This window comes from Cheilinus undulatus, linkage group 14 (assembly GCF_018320785.1).
Source record: "Cheilinus undulatus linkage group 14, ASM1832078v1, whole genome shotgun sequence".
Lineage (NCBI taxonomy): Eukaryota > Metazoa > Chordata > Actinopteri > Labriformes > Labridae > Cheilinus > Cheilinus undulatus.
Genome location: NC_054878.1, coordinates 43,801,302 through 43,826,920, shown reverse-complemented (window position 1 = coordinate 43,826,920; position 25,619 = coordinate 43,801,302). Strand labels below are relative to the sequence as shown.

General features: G+C 40.7%; 1 protein-coding gene across 1 annotated transcript; it reads right to left on the bottom strand.

Annotated features, from left to right (window-relative positions):
* Positions 1–11,467: 11,467 nt before the first annotated feature.
* LOC121521177 (collagen alpha-1(XII) chain-like) lies at positions 11,468–24,893 on the bottom strand. The gene is made up of 11 exons (XM_041804932.1): positions 24,848–24,893; positions 23,150–23,470; positions 22,604–22,894; positions 20,604–20,753; positions 20,258–20,377; positions 18,371–18,535; positions 16,590–16,736; positions 16,031–16,351; positions 13,879–14,169; positions 13,562–13,663; positions 11,468–13,478 (listed from the first exon to the last, which is right to left on the bottom strand). The coding sequence occupies exons 1-11, from the start codon at positions 24,891–24,893 to the stop codon at positions 13,432–13,434; spliced, it is 2,001 nt and encodes a 666-aa protein (XP_041660866.1). The 3' UTR covers positions 11,468–13,431.
* Positions 24,894–25,619: the final 726 nt, after the last annotated feature.

The window sequence follows — 25,619 nt, the reverse complement described above, 5'->3', positions numbered from 1 at the left end:
TACCTGTCGATCAGAAAGCTCCGGAAAAGGAACCCACAAGCGTAGAATTTCTGGTTCTTTCAAAATACAACACGGACTCCTGATTGTAATTCATCACTAAAGCAACATTATGTCTCATCCTGCAGAGAGAGCACAGAGCTACAACGGTGCCATTGACGAGGAAAAGTTAACTTTTAAAGAAAGGGTATTGTGTCTTTTTTCAAGGCTTTACACCATCTCTCTGATACCCACGTAGTAGCTTCACTTGGTTTACAGCTCAAAAAACTCCTCATGTGTCTCACACTGGCGTCCTGAAAAACCCCTATTTTAACCTTTGTCTGAAACGCTTCATTTTCGCTGATGTCTCTTTGACACCCCCCCACCCCACACACACACACACACACACACACACAGACCTGCTTTCCTCTGATTGGACGATTTTCTGGAGGCTGGCCAGCAGCAGGACTCAATGTTTTGTGCCCGCCCCCTCCAATGTGGCTAATAGTACTTGTAAACTTTGAATGAACCGGTCCGACTGAGTAAAATAAGGCGAATTTTGATATACGTCCGTACGTGTTAGACCTGGAGTCTGACCCTGATAGTTTGGAGAGAGAGGGGGAAGAAAACCAGCAGCAGCAGCGAAGGATAGAGCAGGATGTATCTGTTTGGTAAGTTTCACTGTGTTACTAAATGGCTAAAGGGCTAAAAGGCCTTGTGGGGGCGGTCTGTTCCGCTTTGCTGGCAGCACGGACAAACCGGTCAGGAAATCCTATTGCGATGACCTCATCAGTTCGCTCCATCAAAATCTCGTCTCGGGAAGATCTCGGAGAGATTCCCAACAAACTGTTTTCATTAGTTTACACTCTAATTCTAATATTTCTGCCGCATACATTTATCTTGCGGTTTGAAAATTTGCATTCGTGAAGTATGGACATCCAACATTGTGACTTTATATTTATGTTACAAAAATATAATACCCCCTCTTTAAGGACATTTAGCCAAAGAATTTTACCTAAAACCACAGATCCTTTAATCAAACATTAACCTTAACCTTTTAACTAATATCATGGACTTATACCGGAAAGGATGATAAATTAAGCCCCAAAGGTAAAATAGTTGTCTGTTGACATACTTCTCCAGCGTGAACTCACAGTTCTCCTGTGATCTCTTCCTGCTGACCAGGGCTGTGCGCTGGGGCACAGCGCTCTTGACACGATTCCAGGCATGGTCGCTTGCCACCAAACCTGTGGCGCTTCGGTGCATGGTGCAGTTGTCCTATGTGGAAATCGCGGGAGAGTCTAGCACCTTTCCAGAGGCTGAGTGCACCACCTTGCCATACAACTGGGCATAACATTATGTCTGGCATGGATGGTCAGTGTATATTTGACCAACAGATTTTTAATATGGAATGAGAAACCCAAAATCAAGAAATGAGATGTTTCCCCATGGGTCACACCTGTGGGTCCTTTAGGCAGTTCATATTAAAAGTTTTAAGTCTTGGGGCTTCCCAGTTGCACCAATAATCGAACAATTACATATCTGTGTACTTTCGACTGTGTGCAGGGGCTTGTCTGAGATTTTTGGTGGTTACACAGGAATTTTCAACCATTGTTTCCCATGGACTTCTGCTTTGTTGAATTGTTATCTAAACAGGCACTGATGTTTTAGATTTGACCATAATCATATCAAACTTTAAAAATCTGGTATCCTGACAACCGTAGATTGATCATGTGAACCAAGATGCTCTTCTTACCTGTCCTGGTGCCTCCTGTTCTGTAAGGAAACGTGGCAACAGCGTCCAGCAGGGATTTCTTGGTTCTGTGGGTGTTCAGGTACCACTCTGTCCTTGGGTCTTCACTGTACTGAGCCAGACCTGCAGAAAAGACGTAATGAAGGGGTCAAATCCCAGAACCAAACACCTGAAAGTGATGTTCCAAGTTAAAGAAAACCTGTCGCAGCCATTGCAGTTTCCAAACCAATTATAAAGCAGTCAAACCTATGGATGAAGAGGATGAAGATCATGTGATCTAATACTAATACAGGATCTAATACAGGAATCTTGAGTTTGGCATGACTTGGGTGAAAGTTTTACCAATCTGAACTCTGTCAGGGCCGATATCGAAAGCTTCAACTAAACGAGCGATGAACATGCGGCAGATTTGGAAGTTTTGGATGCCAACACTAGAGGAGCCGTCCACCAGCACCACGACGTCAGCTTTAGCAGTGGTCATACACCGAGTTCCTGTAGAGACGATGAGGACAGAGAACCACAGTTGGTACAACATAGACGGCCTACTGAGTTTGAAATGAAAAATACGATCATTGATGTAGGTAAATGCAGAAAGAGTGAGATGAGACACATCAGAAAAGAAAGAGGATGAAATGGGCAAATCAGACCAAGAATCTTCACGATTTCTTATCCAGTGCAGGGCTGGTACTTAATGTATGTAGTTTTTCTGATTATTGCAGTGTACATATCCATTTAGAGCTGTAAAGTACTAACCTTCCTCTGTCCCCATTTATTCATAACGGTTGTCCCTCACTTCTTGCTCTCCACTGAGTATTTGTACATCATCACGATCACATGACTACAAATAACCTATCAGGCAATAACAGACTTCAGGTGTGTTTTTCTGTGTTCTTACCCATTATTATTAAAGTTGTGACTCATTCACCAGTCTGAGAGAGAGCATGTTGGCTCCACATCAGGAGCCTCCTGCTGCGGACCACTTAGTTGTCTCTCCGCTTTTTCTTTGGAATCCAGCAGCCATTTACTGATGTGCATGTCTAACTTCGTTTTTTTAGCTTAGAGAAACTCTTGCAACACTCTGTGGTGGCACATTATCTCACCATTTTTTTTTGTGTGGTTTGTGAATGTGAGAGTGCTTAATTATTTCAATCATCTGTCTGTCTTTGTGGATGTTCTCAGAATTACCAGCTGCTCTGAAGTCCAGTTCAGAAAAAGATTTATGATGCAATGAAACTGAGACTGAAAGGTGGTAGACTAGAAAACAGCAGCAATGTGATGAAATGCTTCTGCATTGCATTTTAAGCCTCAAAGCAATTAATTTGTACTCTGGTTTCCATTCTCAAGTGATGGAGTTTAAAAGAAGAGCTCTGCAGGTTTGGACTGAAACTAGAAGAGTGAAGAGGTTAAATGAAGAATGGTGTGTTTTCCAGCCTTTAACCCTGTGATCGTTCTGTGACAGCAGGAGCTGTAGTCTTCCTGTCTGTTATAAGATTCTCCATACATTCACTAACATGTGAAAGACATTTTAAAAGTCAGGAACTAACTCATTTAACATGACAGAAATACACTCGTAAGATGTGTGATGTCGGTTGATGACTTCCAGTCACAAGATAAGGCCTTTTGTCCAGTTAGACGGAAAGAGCCTGCACAGACTCAAATATACCAAAAACTTGCTGTATTTAAAGTGTTACAATGAAAATCCTTATCCAGAATTGTATTACTTTTATACATAACTCACTAGCTATTGGATCTGGGCTAATAGCCAGGGTGTTTTTGAGCAGGCAACCCTGGGGTTCAAAGATGTGGACTACTCTCTCATAATAGCACAAGGTTTATTTAATAATCGTTATCAGTATATAATTAGTGGGGGGGCTTAGTCAATTTTGAGAATCCAACACTTCATGTCCTGCATTTTAATCAAGTTCATGAAACAATCTGAGGTATAAATTCAGGTAGACATCCAAGGTCAGTGATTAAAGGAGACTGGTATTTCCTTTATAAGGTCACATTCTAGTGAGCTTAAATTTGTGTTTTTTCTCACGTTTATCTTAAATGAGCACCTTCATGTTACATAAACATCACAGAAGCCTGTTTACTGCTCTAACATATAAAAACATAGACCATCTAAAGCTAACCTAACACAACGTTAAACATAAAAATTATAGCTGACAGATTTTACCAAAATAAGAGGATTATGTTGATATTGTGGTGTAAGGTGACCTTAAAGGTCACATTATTTGCTAATTTAAGACAAGTTTATATTGGTCTCAGTGGTCCCCAAAACATGCCTGTGAAGTTTGTTGCAGAAAAAAACACTCCAGTACTGTTTTATTGCATTTCTAAAACCCCTCTGTTTCAGCCCGGCTCAGAACAAGCTATTTCTGTGTCTGTGGCTTTAAATGTTGCTGACCTATCTAACTCTGCCCCTCTCAGGACATGGATGTGGCTTCATGGATGTGACTTTCCTGATCCTCCTATCAGCTGGCAGCTAAGAGGAGAATCAGGAGAGGAGGGCTGATCTTTCTTCCAGGCCTGGGTCACATATTTTAGTTAGAAAATACCAAAAAAAGTGTTATTTTGTATAAAATGTGACCTCAAACATTTTATTTTTTATTTCAGCATTTCAACCTTAGAAGCTCTGACTGTAACATGCTAGCTCTACCTGTCTCTCTCCCTGCGTCACTGACCGATATGATAGTTTTTCAGATGATTTGTTTTAATTTTGCTGTCTCATTATCTATATACTGTCTATTAATTGGTCTTTTGTGCACAGTAAAGCTTCTCAAGGCATGTCAGAGGTTTGCTAAAATGCTAAAATGTTGGCCAATCAAAACTGATTCTAACAACTGTCACCCATCTACTGAAGTTGATTTACAAAACTAACACATCAAATATTGGGGTCATATTTGAACTTTCAGCCTAATCTAATTAAGTTTATCATACGTGATCTTACCTGTCTGGAAAGGTGTGTAGTGGGCCTGTATCTCCACATTGTTCTCCTCGTTAACAGACTGGCAGGTTAATTTGCTGTTGTTGCTGATCTGGCTCGTGACATTCAGGTCAGAGAAACAGTCTGCGTCTCTGGAATTCTCCCCAACACCATCAGTAATCTCAGCTCCTGTCTCATTCACCCAGCGGAGACTGTTTGGTTGACAGGAAGTCAAACCTCTGTATCTCAGCAGAGAACACTCTAGTCTGACATCACTGCTGCTCCTCAGATCAGACTGTCTTTGTGTTGGAAAGACTGAAAGAAAAAGATCAAAACTTAGTTAGACATTGAGATCTCCTGGAAAGTTTCTCCTCTCTCTGTTTTTGGCCAAACAATCATCACTAGAGTAGTATAAGATCTAGTCATAAACCAAAAGTGACCAGCAGATGCAGGGTTGGACACAATGCAATCTTTTGAAACATTAAGAATGTTACATGTCCAAGAAGGACGCCAAGCTCACTCTGGTGCAACACATTTAACTGTTGAAGATTCTGTGGTCATTCTATAAACATGTCTCTTTTAATGCCTCTTTTAATCTTTTAAATCACTCTGAAATGTTTCTCATGAATAAAAACATTTATCAAAGTCTTCTTATTAAAAGCTCAACAACTTAAATCTTTTAAACCTTAACATCAGCTCACAGAGAATACATAAGAGACATTCATACATAAAACTGGATGACAGACCATTTCCCTTTAGTTTGCTTTTAGGTAATTACACCATAGACCTTGTAAGAGGTCGAATAATCGGTCTGACCAATTATCAACACATATTTAGAATTTTGCTGATCACCAGTATCAGCATTTTATTCTACTGATCACTGATTATGATTAAACAATAAAAAAGTCCACTACTTTGGCTCTGCTGCATGTGTTTCTACCCCTCTGGATCCACTTCCTGATCACCCCCCCCCACTGAAATTGTATTGATCAATCAAAACAAAAAAAAAAAAATCCAAATTTTGAGCACATGCCACTAGTGACAGACGGTGGGGCGGCTGCATTGAGTGAGGTGGAGGGCTGCATGTGGCCCCTGGGGTGTCAGATGCCCACCCCTACATAAGAGGTTATTGGTCTGGCAAACAAAACAGGTGAGTGACAGTTTGCTGTTCAGTGTAGCTCTGATCAACTTAAATAAGAAAAATGAAGGGGGTGCTAATATTTCTTCATGGAGATGAGACTTACCTGTAAAAACACTGAGATACACATTTACATCGTAAGGATCAGAATCACCACGTCGACACGTGTAGAGACCAACATCCTCAGCAGTGACACGTTTAATGACCAAAGAACAATTGGAGTCCAAACTCAGCCAGTCAGCTCGGGACGACGTCTGCTTCACCTCCCCACTGCTTGCCTCCATAACGGTCTCTGATGGATCTCTGTTATAAAGCCATGAAATATCAGAGCACTGCAGAGGTCCAGAGGATGATGGAGAGCCACAGGGCAGGGTGGCGTCTTGTTCATGTTGGAAGATGCGATGAATCTTCTCTTGACTGTTGACCACTGGAAAGACACAAAGAGAAGAAGAAGTGTCAGAAACCAAGCTCACATCAAACTTCACAGAATCTCTCTGGACATTAACATCTGATCTCAAGGTTATTTTGTCAAAGAAGGAACAGAGAATATTGTTTAATTCTGGGTTTTGTTCCTGCATTTCCAGCCTGAAATCAGATGTACACTAGAGTAAGATCTGAATTCACAAATAACTGACAAAGATGAAAATAAATCTACAGATTTGGTGGGAATGTTTTTTGTCCATAATTCCATACTCTGTAGTTTTGCTCCAACCAATGGCACACTGCTCTAAATGATTGTTAACCTGTGGTGTATTAGGAATGAAATAAAAAACAAATCATTTTGAATTTGATGGTGACAGCACATCTCAAAAAAGTAGGGACATGGCCATGTTTCAGTTGTGTTCCATCTCCTCTTCTTTAGCAACAGTCTATAAACAGCTTTGACCCAGAGAAGACAGCAGTGTTTCTGGATCCTGTTCACATATGGCGTCTTCTTTACATACAGCTTTACAATCAGCTTTAGAAAAGCTGGTCTGAAGGGTTGTGTTTCTGCAAAAGAACACTACTTCATCCAAACAACAATAAAAAGAAAGACAAGTGGGCAACATCACCCAAAAATTGGACCTAAAACGACTTAAAACAAGATCTCTGGACCAACAAAGGCTAGACTGGACTCTTTGGTGCAACTTGCAGACTCTATGTCTGCAGATGGACAGGTGAACATCGTAAAGCATCATTTTAACACCCACAATAAAGCACAGAGGTGGTAGCGCCATGGTAACACCCACAATAAAGCACTGAGGTTGTAGCACCATGGTAACACCCACAATAAAGCACAGAGGTTGTAGCGCCATGGTAACACCCACAATAAAGCACTGAGGTTGTAGCGCCATGGTAACACCCACAATAAAGCACTGAGGTTGTAGTGCCATGGTAACACCCACAATAAAGCACTGAGGTTGTAGCGCCATGGTTACCACCCACAAAAATTTACCAATGAAACTATGATCTTTTTCTACAAATTTAATCTTGCTTTCATACTTTTGGACTGTAGTGTAGGTTTCACTCTGACCATGCATGTCTTTTAGTGTTTACAATCTTGGATCAGGTGTGGGCAACTAGTCACCTGGGGGCCACATGTGCCCTTCCACCTTACTTTATGCAACTTCCCAAATAAATTCTAAATACCAATAAATTTTAAAATCAAAGAAAATTAAAACCTATAATCTTTCCTTTAGTTGTTTTATTTGTTTAGAAAATAAGAGATTAATGAATTTGAAGGTCTAATATTAACTCCTAGATATTTAAATCTGTCAGTAGAAATTCTAAAGGGTAGGTTGTTAAGATGGGGCATATGAATGTTCTTATCCAAGTTAATCCTAAACCCATAGAGCTGTCCAAACTTCTGTATTAAATCAAGAAGAGGTGAGAGGGACGTCTTTACATGGGACAGAGTCAATAATCACACCACTACAGACCTATGGTGGAGACAAATGAGCTGAATGATATTTATAATAGATAAAAGTAGAAACTGCAAGAGGTTCCAAAGCAAGAGCAGGACACTCAAACCATAGAAAAGTTTACCTAATGACTCGGACTAACACTAAGTTGAAAATATCTGACAGCCAGGCACTCTCACTCTCACAACTATGACCAAGTTAGAGTCACTAATTAGCCTAACAAGCATGTTTTTGTGGTGGGAGGAAGCCAGAGTGCCAGAGAGAACCCACACATTCATGGGAAGAGAACCAGGAACCTTCATGCTTTGAGGCTACAGCGTCAACCCTTCATTGCTCTGCAGCCCTTCAACACAATAATCCTCTAAACATGTAAGAGCTTTGACAGCAGAAGAACAAACCTTTAGTTCTGCTCAGATTAGACCTCAGACATGACTGACCACTAACTCCTTAGCTGCTAGCTCAGCTGATTTTACATGTTTATATTAAACACAATCATCAGCATACATTTGCACATCTATACCATGACACACTTTTAACACATGTAAAGATAAATAATAGAAAAAGAGTAGTTACCCCCAAACTGGAGCACAAAAATGAAGATCAATCCCAGCAGAGCCATCCTCCATCTGGTCTGGGGGGGAAACTGGCAAAGTTCTCGAGGCGTTACCTTATTTGAACTAAATTTGAGACGGTTGTGCAATTTCCTTTAATGTAGTTAAGTTTCTGAGACAAGCTAATCTTAACAAAGCATCTGACACATCAACAAAAAATACTCAGAAAGCTTTAGGATGGTGGGTTATTTCAGAGTGAACATCAGGAAATTTTACATCAATGCAGGAAATGTCGGAATCTTTTCAGGTGCTGCGAACATAAATGAAATTAGTTCATCACACTTTATAATTTGGTGTTTTATGGAGGAGTGTTCTCTCCTCTCCAAGTCTGATGTCTGTAATAACAGCAACATGCAGAGCAGAGCATGCAGATCATTTCTAGCTGGGTTTCTGTTATAGTTTTTTGCAAAATAAAAGTGACATTTCTTAAATTTCGATTAAGTACAATTGAGCTTTGATTGCATTTCCATTAAAGGGAGTGTTGGGCATAGGCCTTGCAATTCTCGTAAAATCTCATCTTGTGTGAATCAGCTGCAGGGAAGCTTGCCGCTCAAAACCTGTTGTGTGTTGATACAGTTTTGGTTACATCTACAGCGGTTGCCTTGATAACTTTGAACAAAAGACGAGGCAACGGCTGATAGTTCAGAGGTAAAGTCCATATGTGTGGCAAAAGCCACGAATAAGGGTATTACTATGGTGATAAGCAAAGTCTCATCTCTTCTTCTGCCCACATGTACCACGCCATGTTGTCTCAGAGTGACTGGTCATGTGACCCCGTAAGTCACGTCCCGTGACTTGTAAATGCGGAAAAGTGTTTCCATTACACTTTTGAGATATATTTTTATATCAAAATGCCTAGAAAACATCAGGAGAGCGTAAAAACTTGTTTGCAAAATTTGAGAGGTTTTTCAAAATTCCGGTGTTTCCATAACCATTTTTTATTGCTTTATTTAGTTTTTGCACATTTCTAAGGGTAATGGAACCCAGCTTCTGTCAGCCTGTTTGAGGCTTCAACACAAGCTGTGAGCTGCAACGGATCAACTCGGTTTGTCTTGAGCCCGTGGCCGAGCCCTGCAGCAGCTCATTTAAAAAACAGCCTAAACATCTGTCTAAAGGTGTGTTCTACCTGATGACTCACTCCTCTAATGCCATGATGACTCAAAGAAGAGCGCTGTAGCTTTAAATGAGGTCAGAGAAGCAGCGACAAACATGGTAGTAACACCGATGCTAAAGCTAAGCTGCATCAATGAGAGACACGCTACTTTTAACAAATTCTTTAGAACAAGTCTGTAGTTCTTTCATTGTGAATGCTAACGACACTTGAATATGAGGCATTTTCCCCTTTGTCCTCTCACACTTCACACACATACATCCCTCAAACAGACCAAATGATGTGTCAGAAATGTGCCATGTGACCTAGCAGATATTAGGACTCAAACACAGTGTTGTTGGAGTTGTAGCTAATAATACAGGAGCTGTATTCACTCTGAGGCATCAGCTATAGTCTATCCCAAACAGATTTACCATGACACTTTGGAGTTTCATTACCAGATTTGCTGGAGGCTGTAACACTGCCAGACACCCACCAGACTGTTAATAATGAGTGTACGCCCCCTGCAGGACATCTGAGGTAAAAGTCACTGCTATTTCTAACAAGGAAGAGAGAGAGAGAGAGAGAGAGAGAGAGAGAGAGAGAGAGGTGCTGCTACCACTCTGAATCATCAACCCTCTAAATCAGAGCTTCCCAAAGTCTGAGGGCTCCAGAGGTACTGCAGGTCATAAGAGGACATTTGCTACAAATAAAAGACATAAACTTATTATTGAAAATTTAAATAATGTTTAAAATATAAAACAATAACTTCAGTTCCTGAATCAGCTTTATACTATGTTTGATGTGCAAACCGCTGTCATGGTTTAACTGGTGTTGGATTAACTGGTGACACTGTTAAATATTCTACTGTGGCACATCACAATTAGAAGAAATCATCAGTGCCTTTGGAGACATCACGGTTTCTCAGAAAGCATTTGTAGGGTCACAGTGTTTAAAGAGATAAATATTAAAGAAGAAAATAAAGGTGACTTTGCAGATGCCTGATCAAACATAAACACTATGGTCTATGTCTATGTGGACTTTGTGACTCTGCAGAGGCTTTCCTATCAACAATGTCTCTGAAAGTGTTTCTCTGTATATGAAGTCAATGATGGAGGTAAATACTTTGATAGTCATGTTTTGGTTGTCTGAGGGTTTTGGTGGACCCCTGAAGATTTGCAGGTTTCACTGAGGGCCACAGCATGCTGAAGTCTGGGAAAGGCTGCTCTGAATGATTGAAGAGATCTGAGACACTCAGAGGGATTGTTAATAAAAGCCTTTATTTCATCAGGACTACAGACTCATACAAACATGACAACATGTTTCAGGCCTTCAGTAGGGTAAGTACAAAATGACCACCAAGCTGCTTCCTTTAAGGATTCACATCAGGTCACATGATCACTGCTAGTCACATGATCAGCTAAATAGTAACTCTGTTAAAGCAAATGGTTAAATCTACATGATATTAAAGTAAATAAAACAATAATAAAAGAAATATATATTTACAATTCACAAATGGTGCTAATGGTATAATTTTCCCATTTTTATAAAAGTATATACATAGATTTAGTTAAATGTAAAATGAAAACATGGTCATTTGGTGAGATTTACACTCCAACAAAAGTAACATTTAAAAAATCCTGAAAATGTGAGTCTGCACGACTATTCTTGACTGTGCATGGTTGTGTTTGACTTTGCTTCAACCACCTTCAGCTACAGGTTCTTTGCCAGGAGGTGTTTTTGCACGCCTCCTGACCGGCCTTGGCATCAATTTTATTGACAGAGAAGCTCCACCATTCTCAGCAACAGCAGGGGTAACCTGTCAGCTCAGGAGAAGTGTATGCGTACAACCTCATATGACCTCCTGACCTCTCATGTCGTCTATTCAGATGAAGGAAGACAAGAGTCCAGAGGAGTCTTGTGCTGAGCTAAGAGGCTAGCTGAGCCCCTTTAGCATATAATAATAATTTTGTCACAAACATAAATTTAATTGAAGCAGTGATGTACTATCAACTGAATAAACCTTAAGGAGTGAGAGACTAAGTAATGAGAAGCTCGCTCCTGTTTGAGTGCAGTTTCCTTTCCTCCATTCTGTCATTATTTAATCCACAAACTGAATGAAGAGCCATTCGGGAGCCAAACATCCAGCTCTACTGAGTTCTAAAAACAGATGGATTTCTTGTAATGATGAGCAAAACTGGACAGACAACAGCTGGGAAACACAGGTACAATCAAAGGTTAATGTGCCAAAACTGGACTGAACCAGACCGGTGTTGTGTGAAGCTGCTCGTCCAGACTATGGAGGCATTTTTAATTCCTGCCTGCTGCTGTTTCTCTGAGAGTTGTAAAACTTTTTTTGTGCCTCAACATTTCACTGCTTTCAGGATGCAAATGTAGCTAAAGAAATAAGAATGTTTTATTTGTTCACTTTGAATGCGTGGCCTGGTTGTTAACAGCTCAAAAGCATGGCCTTTTTGGTGACGTTTCTCTATGCATGACATCATCAACAAAGAACCAATGAGATGAAAGCAGTGAGGTGGGCTGTACTGCTGAGCAGATCAACATGTTATCATTTACAGAGGAGGAAAAGACAAAGATAATGCTGACTCTACCAGTCATCTCCCACTTTCAGAGACACCTAATGGTCCATCATCTGATGAAATGGTGCTAATGTTGGATCAGGAGCAAAGCCCACTAATGACATCAGACCAGCTGCAAACAACAAAAGATCCAAAACCTTGGAGGGTACGTGAGTTTATCTTGAGAGGCTGGCAGAATAACCTGGACAGACTTTCTGCCTTACAGAGACAGTATGACCTGAGTGTTCAGGATGGATGTGTGCTGTGGGGAGCCGGCATTGTCCCACCAGAGACAGGACGAGTATCTTTGATGGAGCAGCTGCATTAAGCGCATCCTGGGATGAGCCGCATGGCCTCAAATGTACAGCCACATGGAAAACAAGGTAAAGTCATGCAGCACACGCCAGGAGCACAGAGAGGCTCCACTATGTGGACTACTTTGGAGTGGCCTGAGAAGACTTGGAGAAGACTCCACATTGATTACTGAGGATCTTTAATGGGTAAAATGTTCTTGTTAACTGTTGATGCACACTCAAAGTGGCTGTAGGTAAACCCAGTGAGCTCTGCTACATCAGAAATGACTGTAAACCACCTTAGAATCAGTTTCAGCACACATGGCCCCACAGAGACGATCGTGTCTGACAACGCCCAGTGTTTTGTCAGTGAACAAATGAAAGAGTTTATAACACTACATGGAATCAGACACAGCGGTTCCTGATCATCCTTCATCTAACGGTCTAGGTGAGAGAGCGGTACAGACTTTCAAAGAGCTCATGAAAAAGGGAACAAGAGACATCAGCAGAAAATTCAGTCCCTTCCACCTATACCACAGCCAGCCACAAGGGGGCGATTGAGATATTTGTCATGTTGTTCATCACTGGGTTTGAGTTAAATATGTCTAATCCTGATTGGTGAAAAACACAGGCAGTAAACAGCTCTTTTGTTTTTGATATCCAGGCAGGGAAATTGGGAGGTTGACGCCGTAATCAACAGTTCTAATCAAGAATGGACTGATGAGTGTGTTTATCATGCTTCTTATTTACTAATAATGGCTGACAGGTGGATTTTTGAGAAACTGTTCAAACATCAAACAAATCAACAAAAATCTCAGTTAATTTTAGGGTTCCTTTAGGAATTTTGAAAATGAAAAGACACTGTAAATACCATTAAACATTTTCCTCACATTTTCTTAATTCAATAATCTTCTGGGGGCCAGAAGAGAAGCTATGACTTTCTTTTGACTTAATCTTGATCTGGAAGTTGTTGCAGTTCGATGGAAGCAGCACCTAATGCTTCATCATTTTCATCGTCGGCTTCAATGACATCCTCATGCATCTGTGAAATACAACACAACACATGAGATTCAAAACAACAAGAGTCAACAGAGCAAACTCTGCAAAGTCCATCGTCCCAGAGGTTTCATCAGTCAGAAGAAATGTCACACATCGTAGGAGTTACTTTAAACTCGCGCTGGTTTCTTTACACCGTGGTTTGATGTTACCTGGAAGTAAATAGCAGCATTAATGTTTTACATATGATTAGTTTGAACTGTTTCTGCCACATTGATGGTGTTTATTTCCTCACCTCTGAGGGTGAAGACCAAAACAGTGCTCACGATCATCAAAACAAGAGCTGAAATACGCAGAACGAGCATGATGGAGCTGAGAGGAGACCAGTCTGTTGAAGCTTTATGAGAAAAAGAAACATTCATAAGTGAATAACTGTAACTGAACATGTAAGGATATCTGTTAGTTAAGAAGGCTCTGATTGAATTATTAACCCTGGCATTCTGGTCACCACAGTGGCAGCTCTTTAGAAAACATCTTCTACCCTACACTTCTATCTGTGTTGTCATCTGTTTTGTTCCACAGATCTTGTTGAAGCATAAATAATGGTCCTACCTGTGAAGACAGGTGTGTAGTCGGCCTGTATCTCCACATTGTTCTCCTCATCAACAACCTGGCAGGTGAATGTCTTGTTGTGTCCGCTTTGATGAGTCACAGTCAGGTCAGAGAAACAGCCTTCATCTCTGAAAGTCTCTGTGACACCGTCAGTAATCTCAGCTCCTGTCTCATTCACCCAGAGGAGACGGTATGGTGGACAAAGATGAAGATCTCTGAATCTGAACAGAGAACACTCTAACTGGAGTTCATTGTTGCTCGTTGGATCAGAGTCTGTCAGTTTTGGAGAGACTGAAGGAAAAAGATCAAAATCTCAGGTTAAAGATATTTGACATCTGCTGGAAATTAGAGACTCTCATACACAACTCTGACAAGTTAGTCCTCATCTTTGTCTGGTTTCAGCCAAACATCATGTCTAAAGTGGTAAAACCCAAATTCCAAAAAAGTTGGAGCGCTGTGTTAAATGTACATATAGACAGAATGAAATGACAGTTAAATCTCATAAACACATATTTTATTTACAACGGAGCATAATCCCCGAGCATTTATCCCCTCCTTAGATAGATGACTCCATCAGAAGCCACAGAGAAGAATGTCGGAGAGCTGAGCGAAGATGGAGAAAAACAAAGCTTACTGTTCATTACCTTTACATGAAGGAATTACTAATAAAACTGAATCAGCTCACTAAAGATGCAAGATCTGCCTATTTTTCCAATCTAATCAACAATAACAAGCACAATCCTAAATTTTTGTTTCATACTGTTAATCAGCTACTGAATCCTGGTGTCACTGCTTCCTCCACTGATGACTGTTAAAACTTTTTAAATTTCTTTGTTAACAAAATCACTAGTCTGCCAGCAAATCCTGTTTATAATCCTTCTAACCAAGTTAGCTGCCCGGTTCGTCTCTCAGAGTTCAGCTCAATTACCATGTATGACCTCTCCAACATCGTCACTCACATGCGCCTGTCTTCTGCCCCTGTTGATATAATCCCCATTAAATTTCTTAAAGATGTTCTTCCGTCTTCTCACCATCATTAACCAGTCTTTATCATTAGGCCGTGTTCCTGATTATTTCAAATTAGCCAGTGTTTCTCCTCTACTTAAAAAACCCACCTTAGATTCCTCTGACTTTCCTAAGGTTAGACCGATCTCCAAACTCCCATTTATTTCCAAAATCCTTGAGAAAGTTGTCTCTCAGCAGCTTCTCCAAGTTGTAGAAGGTCACAATATCTTTGATAAATTTCAATCCTGGTTTCGTCAAAAATACAGCACTGAAACGGCACTCCTAAAAGTTTCAATGACATTTTAATGTGGGCTGACAAAGGTGAATTTTCCATCTTGGTTCTGTTAGACCTGTCAGCAGCCTTCGACTCAACTGATCATGTAATTCTAATTGACCGTTTAGCAAAGTGTGTTGGCATCTCAGGTACAGCTCTTAAATGGTTCACCTCCACATGAATCAAGATTTGACATTCTTTTTGGAATTCACTGACCCAGTGTCCTGGGGAATAAAGAGGAGAGGGACTATCAAGCTTTTTACCAGAGCACAGTTATAAATCCAGCATCTCTGATGGTCTGGGGTTGCATTAGTGTCTATGGCGTGGACAGCTTACACATCTGGAAAGGAACTATCAATGCTGGAAAGTAGAGAGAGGTTTCAGAGCAACATATGCTCCCATCAAGACAACGTCTAACTCAGGGAAGGTCTTGACTATTTCAGCAAGACTGCTAAACCACATACCACATCCATCACAACAGCATGGCTTCACGGGAGAAGAGTCCAAATTCAAAATGAGCCATTATTTTTCATAAAATGTTAAAATGCTTCAGTTTCAACATCTGATATGTTGTTTATATTCCATTGTGAATTGAATATGGGTTTACGAGATTTAAAAATCACTGCATTCTCTTATTTACAATGTAAACAGCACCCCAACTTTTTTGGAATTAGGGTTGTAAATAAGATATCTAAGGTACTAATGGTAATTTAAAGAGCCACTACCATATGGAAGAGGAAGGTTAAGCCCACATATCAGATATCTGCTGGCTACACTGGAAGTCTAAAGTCTTGTCTGTCAGATGATAACTGATGTTTCTGAGGTTGAGCGCTGTGCAATACTTTAAACTGATGATAATGAAATGAGACTTACTTAAAAACAGACTGAGATACACTCTGACGCTGTAACGATCATCATAATTACGGCCACACGTGTAGAGACCAACATCCTCATCAGTGACACATCTGATGACCAAAGAACAGTCGGAGTCCAAACTCAGCCGACCAGCTCGGAGGGACCTGGGATTAACCTTTCCTTCGTTGGCCTCAGTAAAAGCCTCTGATGAAGCTCTGCTATAAAACCAGGACATGTCAGAGCATGGGAGAGGTCCAGAGGGGGACGGAGTACCACAGGGCAGGGTGACGTCTTGTTCAGGTAGGGAGAAGTGATAGAAGTCTGTTTGACTGCTGCGTACTGGAAAAAGAAGAAAGAGGAGGCTGAAAACTTCAGGGGCTGAGCTCCATTTGAGTCAGAAATGATTTTGAAATATAAATCAAGAGAGCAAAATCACAAACATTTAATCCTAACATTGAAGAATTTTAACTCTTAGGAGTCAAAGAGCCACTGTCAGGAAAAACACTCCTGCATCACTGAAGTCTACAAGTTTGTTGTAGATTTTCATAAGTGGGTCATGTTGAGTCTCCCTCCTTACCTGGACCCTTGATGCTGTCACACAGGTTGTCAGTGAAATTGGTGAAGATGTGCAGCAGATCATCAAAGTCACTGACGTAGTACACGTGAGTGTCATGTGGGTCAGAGGCAATGGACTTCAACTCCCTCAGATAAGCAGCACCCACACCTGAGAGAAAACTGTGGTTAGTAAGTTGAGAAACAAACATTATGCTATCTACCTAAAGACTACCAGAAGAATTTTGACGACCAAATTCTAACATACAAATGAACAAACTGTTTAAAGTAAAGCCTTCCCAATATCTCATTATTAACCAAAGATCTATTTACAATAGAACAAACAACACAAGCCTTTGTGAAGATTTCTCTTGTGTTCAGTAAAGTCCACACTGTGCAGTTTCAGAGAAGCTCTGTGGTTCTTCTAGAACCTTCTGTTTCACCATGTGGAGGTTGTAGTGTTAATTTTGGCAGGTATTTTTAATTTTAGCTTTAGATTTAGTCGTTAAATGAAATGCATTTTAGATTTAGTCACATTTTAGTTATTTCTGTCCTTTTTAGTTTTAGTCTAGTTTTAGTCCATAGAAAGTCCTTACAATTTAGTCTTTACTTTTAATCCAAGCATTTATGCTCTTGCTTAAATCTGGTACCAAATCATGGAAGTATGTCCTGTCAAACCTGGGGTCCCTGCTGAAATGGAGCCTGGGTCTGTTGAAGGTGGCATGCTGTTGAGGCTGTTTGGGCCATGTGGTAAGATCTGTAAGATGATGTCTGCGCGTTGGCATGGTGGGTGGTGAGAGCTGGCATGGAGGGGGGTGGCTCTGGGACGCTTGAGATCCTTGTTCAGCCCTCTGGAGGTGTTGTGGGACTAACTGGACGAAACACTGACGAAAGAGGGTTCACACTTGACAACCCCTGTGAAGTGCAGGTTTCTTACTACCTATCAGCCTGCACGGTTGACTTGTGGAGGCAAATAGTAATGGATTAGGGATTTCTTCACTGAGTGCTGATCCTCTTTATAGGGCACAAGTCTCTTGTGTTTCATTCAAATTCTCTTGCCTAAATCTGGTACCAAATCACGGTAGTATGTTCTATTCACCCCGTCAAACCTGGGGTCCCTGCTTTCTACAGCTGAGAGGCAGAATAGCTACTGCTGCTTTGTGTTTGAGAGATTTACCCACAGAGGGGAAATATAACGGATTCAGAACATCAGACGAAAACTACATTACATTTTAGTCTAGTTTTATTCATCTTGACGAAAACTAGACTCAGTTTTTGTCAATTTTAGTCATCACAGATCTATTTTGGTTAGTTATAGTCTAGTTTTAGTCATGGAAAAAAAGGCTGTCGACAAACATTTTTAGTCATAGTTTTAGTCGACGAAATTAACACTGGGAGGTTGTAACCCTGTTAGCTGAAATATGTCAGTTTAACTTTTAATTCATGATGGTGAAGTGAAGACCAACAGCCTGTGAGTCATGCTGCCACCTCCAGTGGCCACCTGAGACACTTTTTGACCAAAAGTCCCAGGAACTTTTAGCTCCAGGAACTTCACTCCAAACAACTTAATGGTTTAGTAAGGTTCATGTTTCCTTTTATTTATATTTCTGTTTGTAAAGCACTTTGTGCTACATTGTTTTGTTTTTGTTTGAAAAATGCTAAATAAAGTCTTATTGATTGATTAAATTTCAACTCAGTGTGTTTGGTACCTCAAGTATGCTTCTGATGTGTTATATAATTTTCAAACCTTGTTGTATCACTGAATTCTCTTAACTGTGATACCAAATACTCATTAAAAAATCTCACCGATGGCATACAGCTCGATGCCATTATCCCTCAGGTTTTGTGACGGCATGATAACGTCGTCCTGGGACATTCCATCCGTAAAGAGGATACCAATTTTTTGTGAATCCTCTCGCATCCCAACGTTGGGTTGGAAGTCATTCTCCAGGATGTGTGTCAGAGCGCATCCTGTAAGAGAGGAGGTCAGAGGTTTACTCAGATGGTCAACTCGTTTCTGTTCTTTTAATTATTATTTTTTATACAAATACAACCCAACTGCTATGAACAACCAACAAAGAAGAGGAAGAAGCAGACACAACAGAAAAGTTAGTTTCAGTTAGTTTCTCTCTCTGTTCTCCACTTCTCTGTGCTGATTTGAAAAAGTCTCTGGATGTGAAAGTAGAGAGGGTCTAAAAAATACAGATACAAATACACACCTCCCTGAACGTGGGCAACCAGGGCGCCCCGCTCGACCCAGACATGATAGAGGAGCTTGACACCAAGGATCTGGTGGTGGGACTTCTCAATTACACCAAAAAAAAACAATAAATACAAATGTACAAAAGGCAGTTAAGACTCCTGATGATCCAGTTACGTGTGCGGCTGTGAGTGGGAGCGAGCGGGTGCAAGCGCTGTATACTCTGGGAGCACGTGCTGGATAGCTAGAGCGAGAGCGCGCAGTGTGAGTGCAGTGTGGAGAAGCGTAAGGGATCAGCGGCTTATGCTTCGATGATTGAACGCACGATTCATGGACTTAAGTTCCCATACAAGTGTGTGTGCGTCCACGAGACCTGTAAGTTATAATGTTCACGCTGTGATTCATGTTTGTGTATAAACTTTGCCGACTTTGAGCACGTGTTTGAGCATCATGTCAGCTTTAGCTAAACTTGTTAAATGACAGCTCAAAGGGTCTTTATTTGTTTATTAAGCATATTATTTCAAAGTTTAAGTTTGAAATACTTGAAACATGCAGCAGAGATTGCTGCAACTTACTTTAACATGTTATATTTACATGCTCTGGGATACGTTATTATTTAATGCACATATTTTGAATGTATGTATACTGGTATGCACTGTTTAATGCATTAATATTTTAGAACTGAATATAGTATTTCTTTGCAGAACCACTCACACTTACAAATGTTGCAGACCCATGTTTGTACTGTTGCAAAGATTCATTAAAGCTCTAAAAGGAGAGAAGTCGTCCTCATCTGTGTGCTAACAGACACACCTGGAGCGAAGTTTGGAGATTTGAGATCCAGACAGCTAGTAGATCCCTACAGTCCTTTAAACCTCCATTACAACAAAGTTGTGTACTGTAGACTGTGCACAAGAGTTTGTCTGAAAGATCTGACTTCTACATTAGTTTCTGTGGTATTTAAACATGTACTGATATTGATTTTTACCAGAATCAGATCAGAATTTAAAAATCGGTGTAAAGCACAGGGTGCATCTGATAGCTGGTAGGTTAGTGCCATCACTGAGTTCTTCCTCTGTCAGAAGGAATATACGGTAGTCCAGAGAGTAACTCAATCAGTTCTTTAATTCTGTAATCACCAGGATGGCACAGTAGACTTTAGAGTGGATGAAAACAGCATGGAGCAAGTAGGTAATGATGAATAAGGTAACATAAGACTATGGAGATTTGTATTTTTTTGTGTGTGTGTGTGTGTGTGTGGTTATTCATATAGACGTACACCAGTTGTCACAGAAGGCAAAAAAGACGGTTGTGAACTTAGTCTGCATGAGCTGCTGCCATTTTACTCTTTACTGCAGAGGTGAGTGAGGAGCGTCACATGACCTGCAAGGGATGCTGGGAGCTGCAGTTCTTAAAGTGAACTGGGAGTTTTCTACAATCTGGTACCCTGACAACACTAGATTGACCATGTAATCCCACAGTGCTCTTCTTACCTGTGTAGGTGTAGCCTCCTATTTGCTGCAGCTTGTTAACACCATTCAGCAGGGATTCCTTGGTTCTGTGGGTGTTCAGGTGCCACTGGATCCTTGGTCTAGTACTGTACTGAGTCAGACCTGCAGAAAAGACACAGTGAGGGGTAAAAAATCACAGGAAATAAAAAGTGACTCTGATGCACCAACATAGAGAAAACCTGTTTCATCCATAGCACAGTTTTCAAAACCAGTTATAAAACAGTCAAAACTATGGATGAGGAAGGTGAAGATCATGTGATCTCATCTGTTCTACGGCTAAAACAGGAATGTTGAGACCAGTTTGGTCTGACTAAGGTGAAAGTTTTACCGATCTGAACTCTGTCAGGGCCGATGTCAAACTTTACTGCTATGCCAGCGATGAAGCGGAGGATGGTTCTGAAGTTTTCATGGGTGATACTCGCGGAATCGTCCACTAGCAGGACGATGTCAACTTTAGTGGTTGTCTTACACCGTGTTCCTGCAGAGAGATGATGAGGAGTGAGAAACACAGCTGGTACACCACAGACTGCCGACTCAAGCTTACCCATGGTTATTAAAATGGCGACTCAGAAACATTCACCAGTCTGAGGAAGAACACGTTGGTTTCAAACATCACTTCTTGCAAATAAATGCTTGAAAACGTGAGCTTCCTTCCAGACCACTTAGTTTTCTCTCTGCTTTTCTTTCGAATCCAGCACCCATTTACTGATGTGCACGTCTTTTTTTTTTATTTTTTAGTTTTTAGAAACTCTTGCAAAACTCTGTACTGACTCTTTATCATAACATCAGAGATAAGGAGAGCATCTCTCTAGAGTCTGAACCGAGCCGCTGCAGCTAAATCAAGCCATCATCTGAAATGCACAGCTGATGGATGACACAGGAGTGTTAACAGGATGAAGTTTCTGAGTAAAAACTAAAAAATAGATGTAATCGTTTCTAAGAAGAAGATAAAGGCTCTTGTTATCCTCCAGGATGTGTGGCACATTATGAGCTAGTACATAATAAATTCAGGGCTGTAGGAGCCATAAAAGCATTTCTGTGTTCATACATGAAGAGAAATTTCACAAACACTCTACAATGGTGATGACAAGGAGGATTTAGTGATGCATCACACTTTTGCAACTGTATATGATATAATGATGTCAGAGGAAGCAAAGCTTATAAATGAGCATGAAGTCACTTTGAAGACCACTCAACAGTCACAGAGTCACTCTGAAGACCATTCAACAGTCACAGAGTCACTCTGAAGACCACTCAACAGTCACAGAGTCACTCTGAAGACCACTCAACAGTCACAGAGTCACTCTGAAGACCACTCAACAGTCACAGAGTCACTCTGAAGACCACTCAACAGTCACAGAGGTACTCTGTTTTCTAGCATTCATGCTTCACTCACCAAACATTGTGGCTGATTGTAAGTGAACAAAAACAAGGTTAGAAGCAACAGGTGAGTTTATTGCCAACATTTAGATAAAAGTCAGAGTTGTGGTGACAGTTTAGGTGATTTATGGTCAAAGTCAGGCCTATTAAATTAGAGGCCTGGGGGCCACATGCGACACAGAACCAGCCCCCAAGTGGCCCAGCCTGTGGTCATGCCAGTATTTCAGATCCACAGAAGTAGCCTCATAGTACGGAGTGTAAAACATGTCCTTTTCAACTGGAGTGACAACTGTGAAAATGTAGCCTTTATGTAGTTTATAAGATGTGACCAAAATTATTTTTTTACAGAACTTCATTTCATGTTTTCATTTAACTTATTTTATTTTTATTCAAGTGTATAAACATTTCCACTACCTAAGGTGATGTTCAGCTCTTTTTTTGTGTTTTTTTGCTCTTTTTGATTGGCTTTTGTCATGTTTTAAAAGGAGACGATGAATAAAAAGTGCATATTTTTCATCAAATTGATCTGTATTGGGTCCAAATTTGACATTGCCAGCTGCTTACTGGGAGCTGAACATGTCCGGCCCAGCTACTTTTTATGATTTTAAAATTTGGCCCAGTTGAATTTGTAATTGAATAGCTCGTTACACAGGCAGACTACAGGTTTCAGTGAAAATGGGACGTGGAGTTTCTCTAAAGCAGACGTTCTCTCAGTGAGAAAGCAGAAGGATTACAGGGTAGCAGTAAAAGTGTGGTGGGGAGTTTCATTAGTTTAATCGTTCTATTGAGGATTAGATTTGACTGAAAGTAGCACAGACAGTTGTGACCCAGTCAAAGTGAGGGGGTCCAAATGGGGGATTTTTTTGAAGTGTACAGTGGGTCTGACAGCCATGTTTGGGTCAAAGTGAAACTCAGCTTTCTCTCATTAGATTTATCATGTGATCTTACGTGTTTGGAAAGGTGTGTAGTCGGCCTGTATCTCCACATTGTTCTCCTCGTTAACAGACTGGCACCTGAATTTCCCGATGTTGCCGATCTGCTGCGTCACATTCAGGTCAGAGAAACAGTCTGCATGTCTGGAACTCTCTGTAACACCGTCAGTAATCACAGCTCCTGTCTCATTCACCCAGCGGAGACTGTTTGGTTGACAGGAACTCAAACCTCTGTATCTCAACAGAGAACACTCTAATCTGACTTCAATGGGGCTCCATGGATCAGAGCGAGTCAGTGTCGGAAAGACTGAAAGAAAAAGATCAAAATTTAGTTGGAAAAGCTCTGACATCTGATGGAATGTTAGGGACACCCAAACAAGACCCTGACAAGTTTCTCCTTTTTCTATTTATGACCAAACAATCGTGACTAGAGTGGTATAAGGTCTGATAATAGTACTGGTGATAAACCAAAACCAGCAGATGGAAGGTTGGACACAATGCAATCTTTTGGTCCATAAGTGTGCGTAAAATCCGTTGTGATCATCACAGAAATGAGACTTACCAGTAAAAAGACTGAGATACACATTTACATCGTAAGGATCAGAATAATTCTGTCGACACGTGTAGAGACCAACATCCTCAGCAGTGACACGTTTCATGACCAAAGAACAGTTGGAGTCCAAACTCAGCCGGTCGGCTCGGGACGACGTCTGCTTCACCTCCCCACTGCTTGCCTCCATAACGGTCTCTGATGGATCTCTGTTATAAAGCCATGAAATACCAGAGCACTGCAGAGGTCCAGAGGATGACGGAGAGCCACAGGGCAGGGTGGCGTCTTGTTCAGGTTGGAGGATGCGATAAATCTTCTCTTGACTGTTGACCACTGGAAAGACACAAAGAGAAGAAGAAGTGTCAGAAACCAACCTCACATCAAACTTCACAGAATCTCTCTGGACATTAACATCTGATCTCTGAAGAGCTGACAAAGATGAAAATAAATCTACAGATTTGGTGGATAATGTCTTTACCCAATAATTCCACATACTCTGCTGTGTTCATGCACACTGTAGTTTTGCTCTAACTGATTTTTAACCTGTGGCTTGTACAACCTTCGTTTTATTAGGGGGTGAAAAATTATAATCCCAATTCCAAAAAAGTTGGGACACTGTGTACAATTTAAATATAAACAGAAGTCAATGATAGCCAAATCTCATAAACCGATATTTTAATCACAATGGCACTGCTGCTCATCCCACAAATGCATGTTCTTTACAAATGTGGCACCATTTAAAAAAGGGAAATAAACAGGCTTTCCAACAGTATAATATTTATAGCCAAGCAGCATTGCTACAACAAAGAAACAATCGATTAAACATTTCCTGACTTATTGTGCGAAGTTAAGATCATTTAGGTCAGAAGATTTTGGCTTCTTCTAATATTTATTCCCAGATATTTTAATCTCTCAGTGTAAATTCTAAAGCGTAGGTTATTAAGATATTTGAGGTCAAGGCCATCAGAAAGGGGCTAAAGGAGAGACTTATAGAAATAATACAATACAAAAAGTAGAAACTGCTAGAAGTTCCAAAGCAAGAGCGAGAAACTAAAACCTTTAATGAAACTCTAGAACATTTAACCTTACAACTAAGACTTAAACTAAATTTAAAATAGCTGACAAAATGAACCCTCCCATGTTTTAAAACACGATGCATTCATCCATTTTGTACACCACTTATCCCCTTCAGGTTCACAGGGGGCTGGAGCCTATCCCAGCTGTCACTGGGCAAGAACTGGGGTACAACCTGGACTGGATGGATCACCAGTCAGAAACAGAGCTGACATGCAAACACAAACAACCAGGCACTCTCACACTCACACCTACAGCCAATTTAGAGTCACTAATTAGCCTAACAAGCATGTTTTTGTGGTGGAAGGAAGCCAGAGTGTCAGAGAGAACCCACACATACACGAGTGAAGAACCAGGAACCTTCATGCTGTGAGGCAAAAGTCTTAACCCTTCACTGCTCTGCAGCCCGTCAATACAATAATCCTATAAACATGTAAGAGCTTTGACAGCAGAAGAACAAACCTTTAGTCCTGCTCAGATTAGACCTCAGACATGACTGACCACTAACTCCTTAGCTGCTAGCTCAGCTGATTTTACATGTTTATATTAAACACAATCATCAGCATACATTTGCACATCTATACCATGACACACTTTAACACATGTAAAGATAAATCATAGAAAAAGAGTAGTTACCCCCAAACTGGAGCACAAAAATGAAGATCAACCCCAACAGAGCCATCTGGTCTGAGGAAACTGGCAAAGTTCTCGAGGTGTTTCCTTGTTTGAACAAAACTTGAAATGGTTGTGCAATTTCCTTTAATGTGGTTACGTTTCTGAGATAAGCTCATTTTAATACAGCATCGGACACGTCAAGGAAAAAATACCCAGAAAGCTTTAGGGCGGAGGGTTAGTTCAGAGAATTTTACATCAATGCAGGAAATAGCGTAATCTTTTCAGGTGCAGTGAACATGAATGAAATTAGTTCATCTCTTTTTTCTAATTTGATGTTTTATGGAGGAGTGTTCTCTCCTCTCCAATCTGATGTCTGTAATAACAGCAACATGCAGAGCAGAGCATGCAGAGCATCTCTGTCGACCTGTTAGACGCTTTAACACAAGCTGTGAGCTGTGAACGGATCAACTCGACAACGCCTCATTAAAATCAGCCTAAACGTCTGTCTAAAGGTGTGTTCTACCTGATGATTCTCTCGTCTAAGGCCATGATGACTCAAAGAAGTGCGCTGTCGCTTTAAATGTGGTCAGAGAAGCAGCTGTAAACATGATGGCAGCACTGCTGAGACATGCTACTTCTTCTTTTTTGAGATTTTTTGAGGGCACTTTTGTGCCTTTATTACGATAGAGGACAGTGGATAGAGTCATAAACAGGGACGAGAGTGGGGGAGAGACATGCAGTAAAGGGCCTCAGGCCAGATTTGATCCCTGGCCATCCACGTAAATCAAGAGTG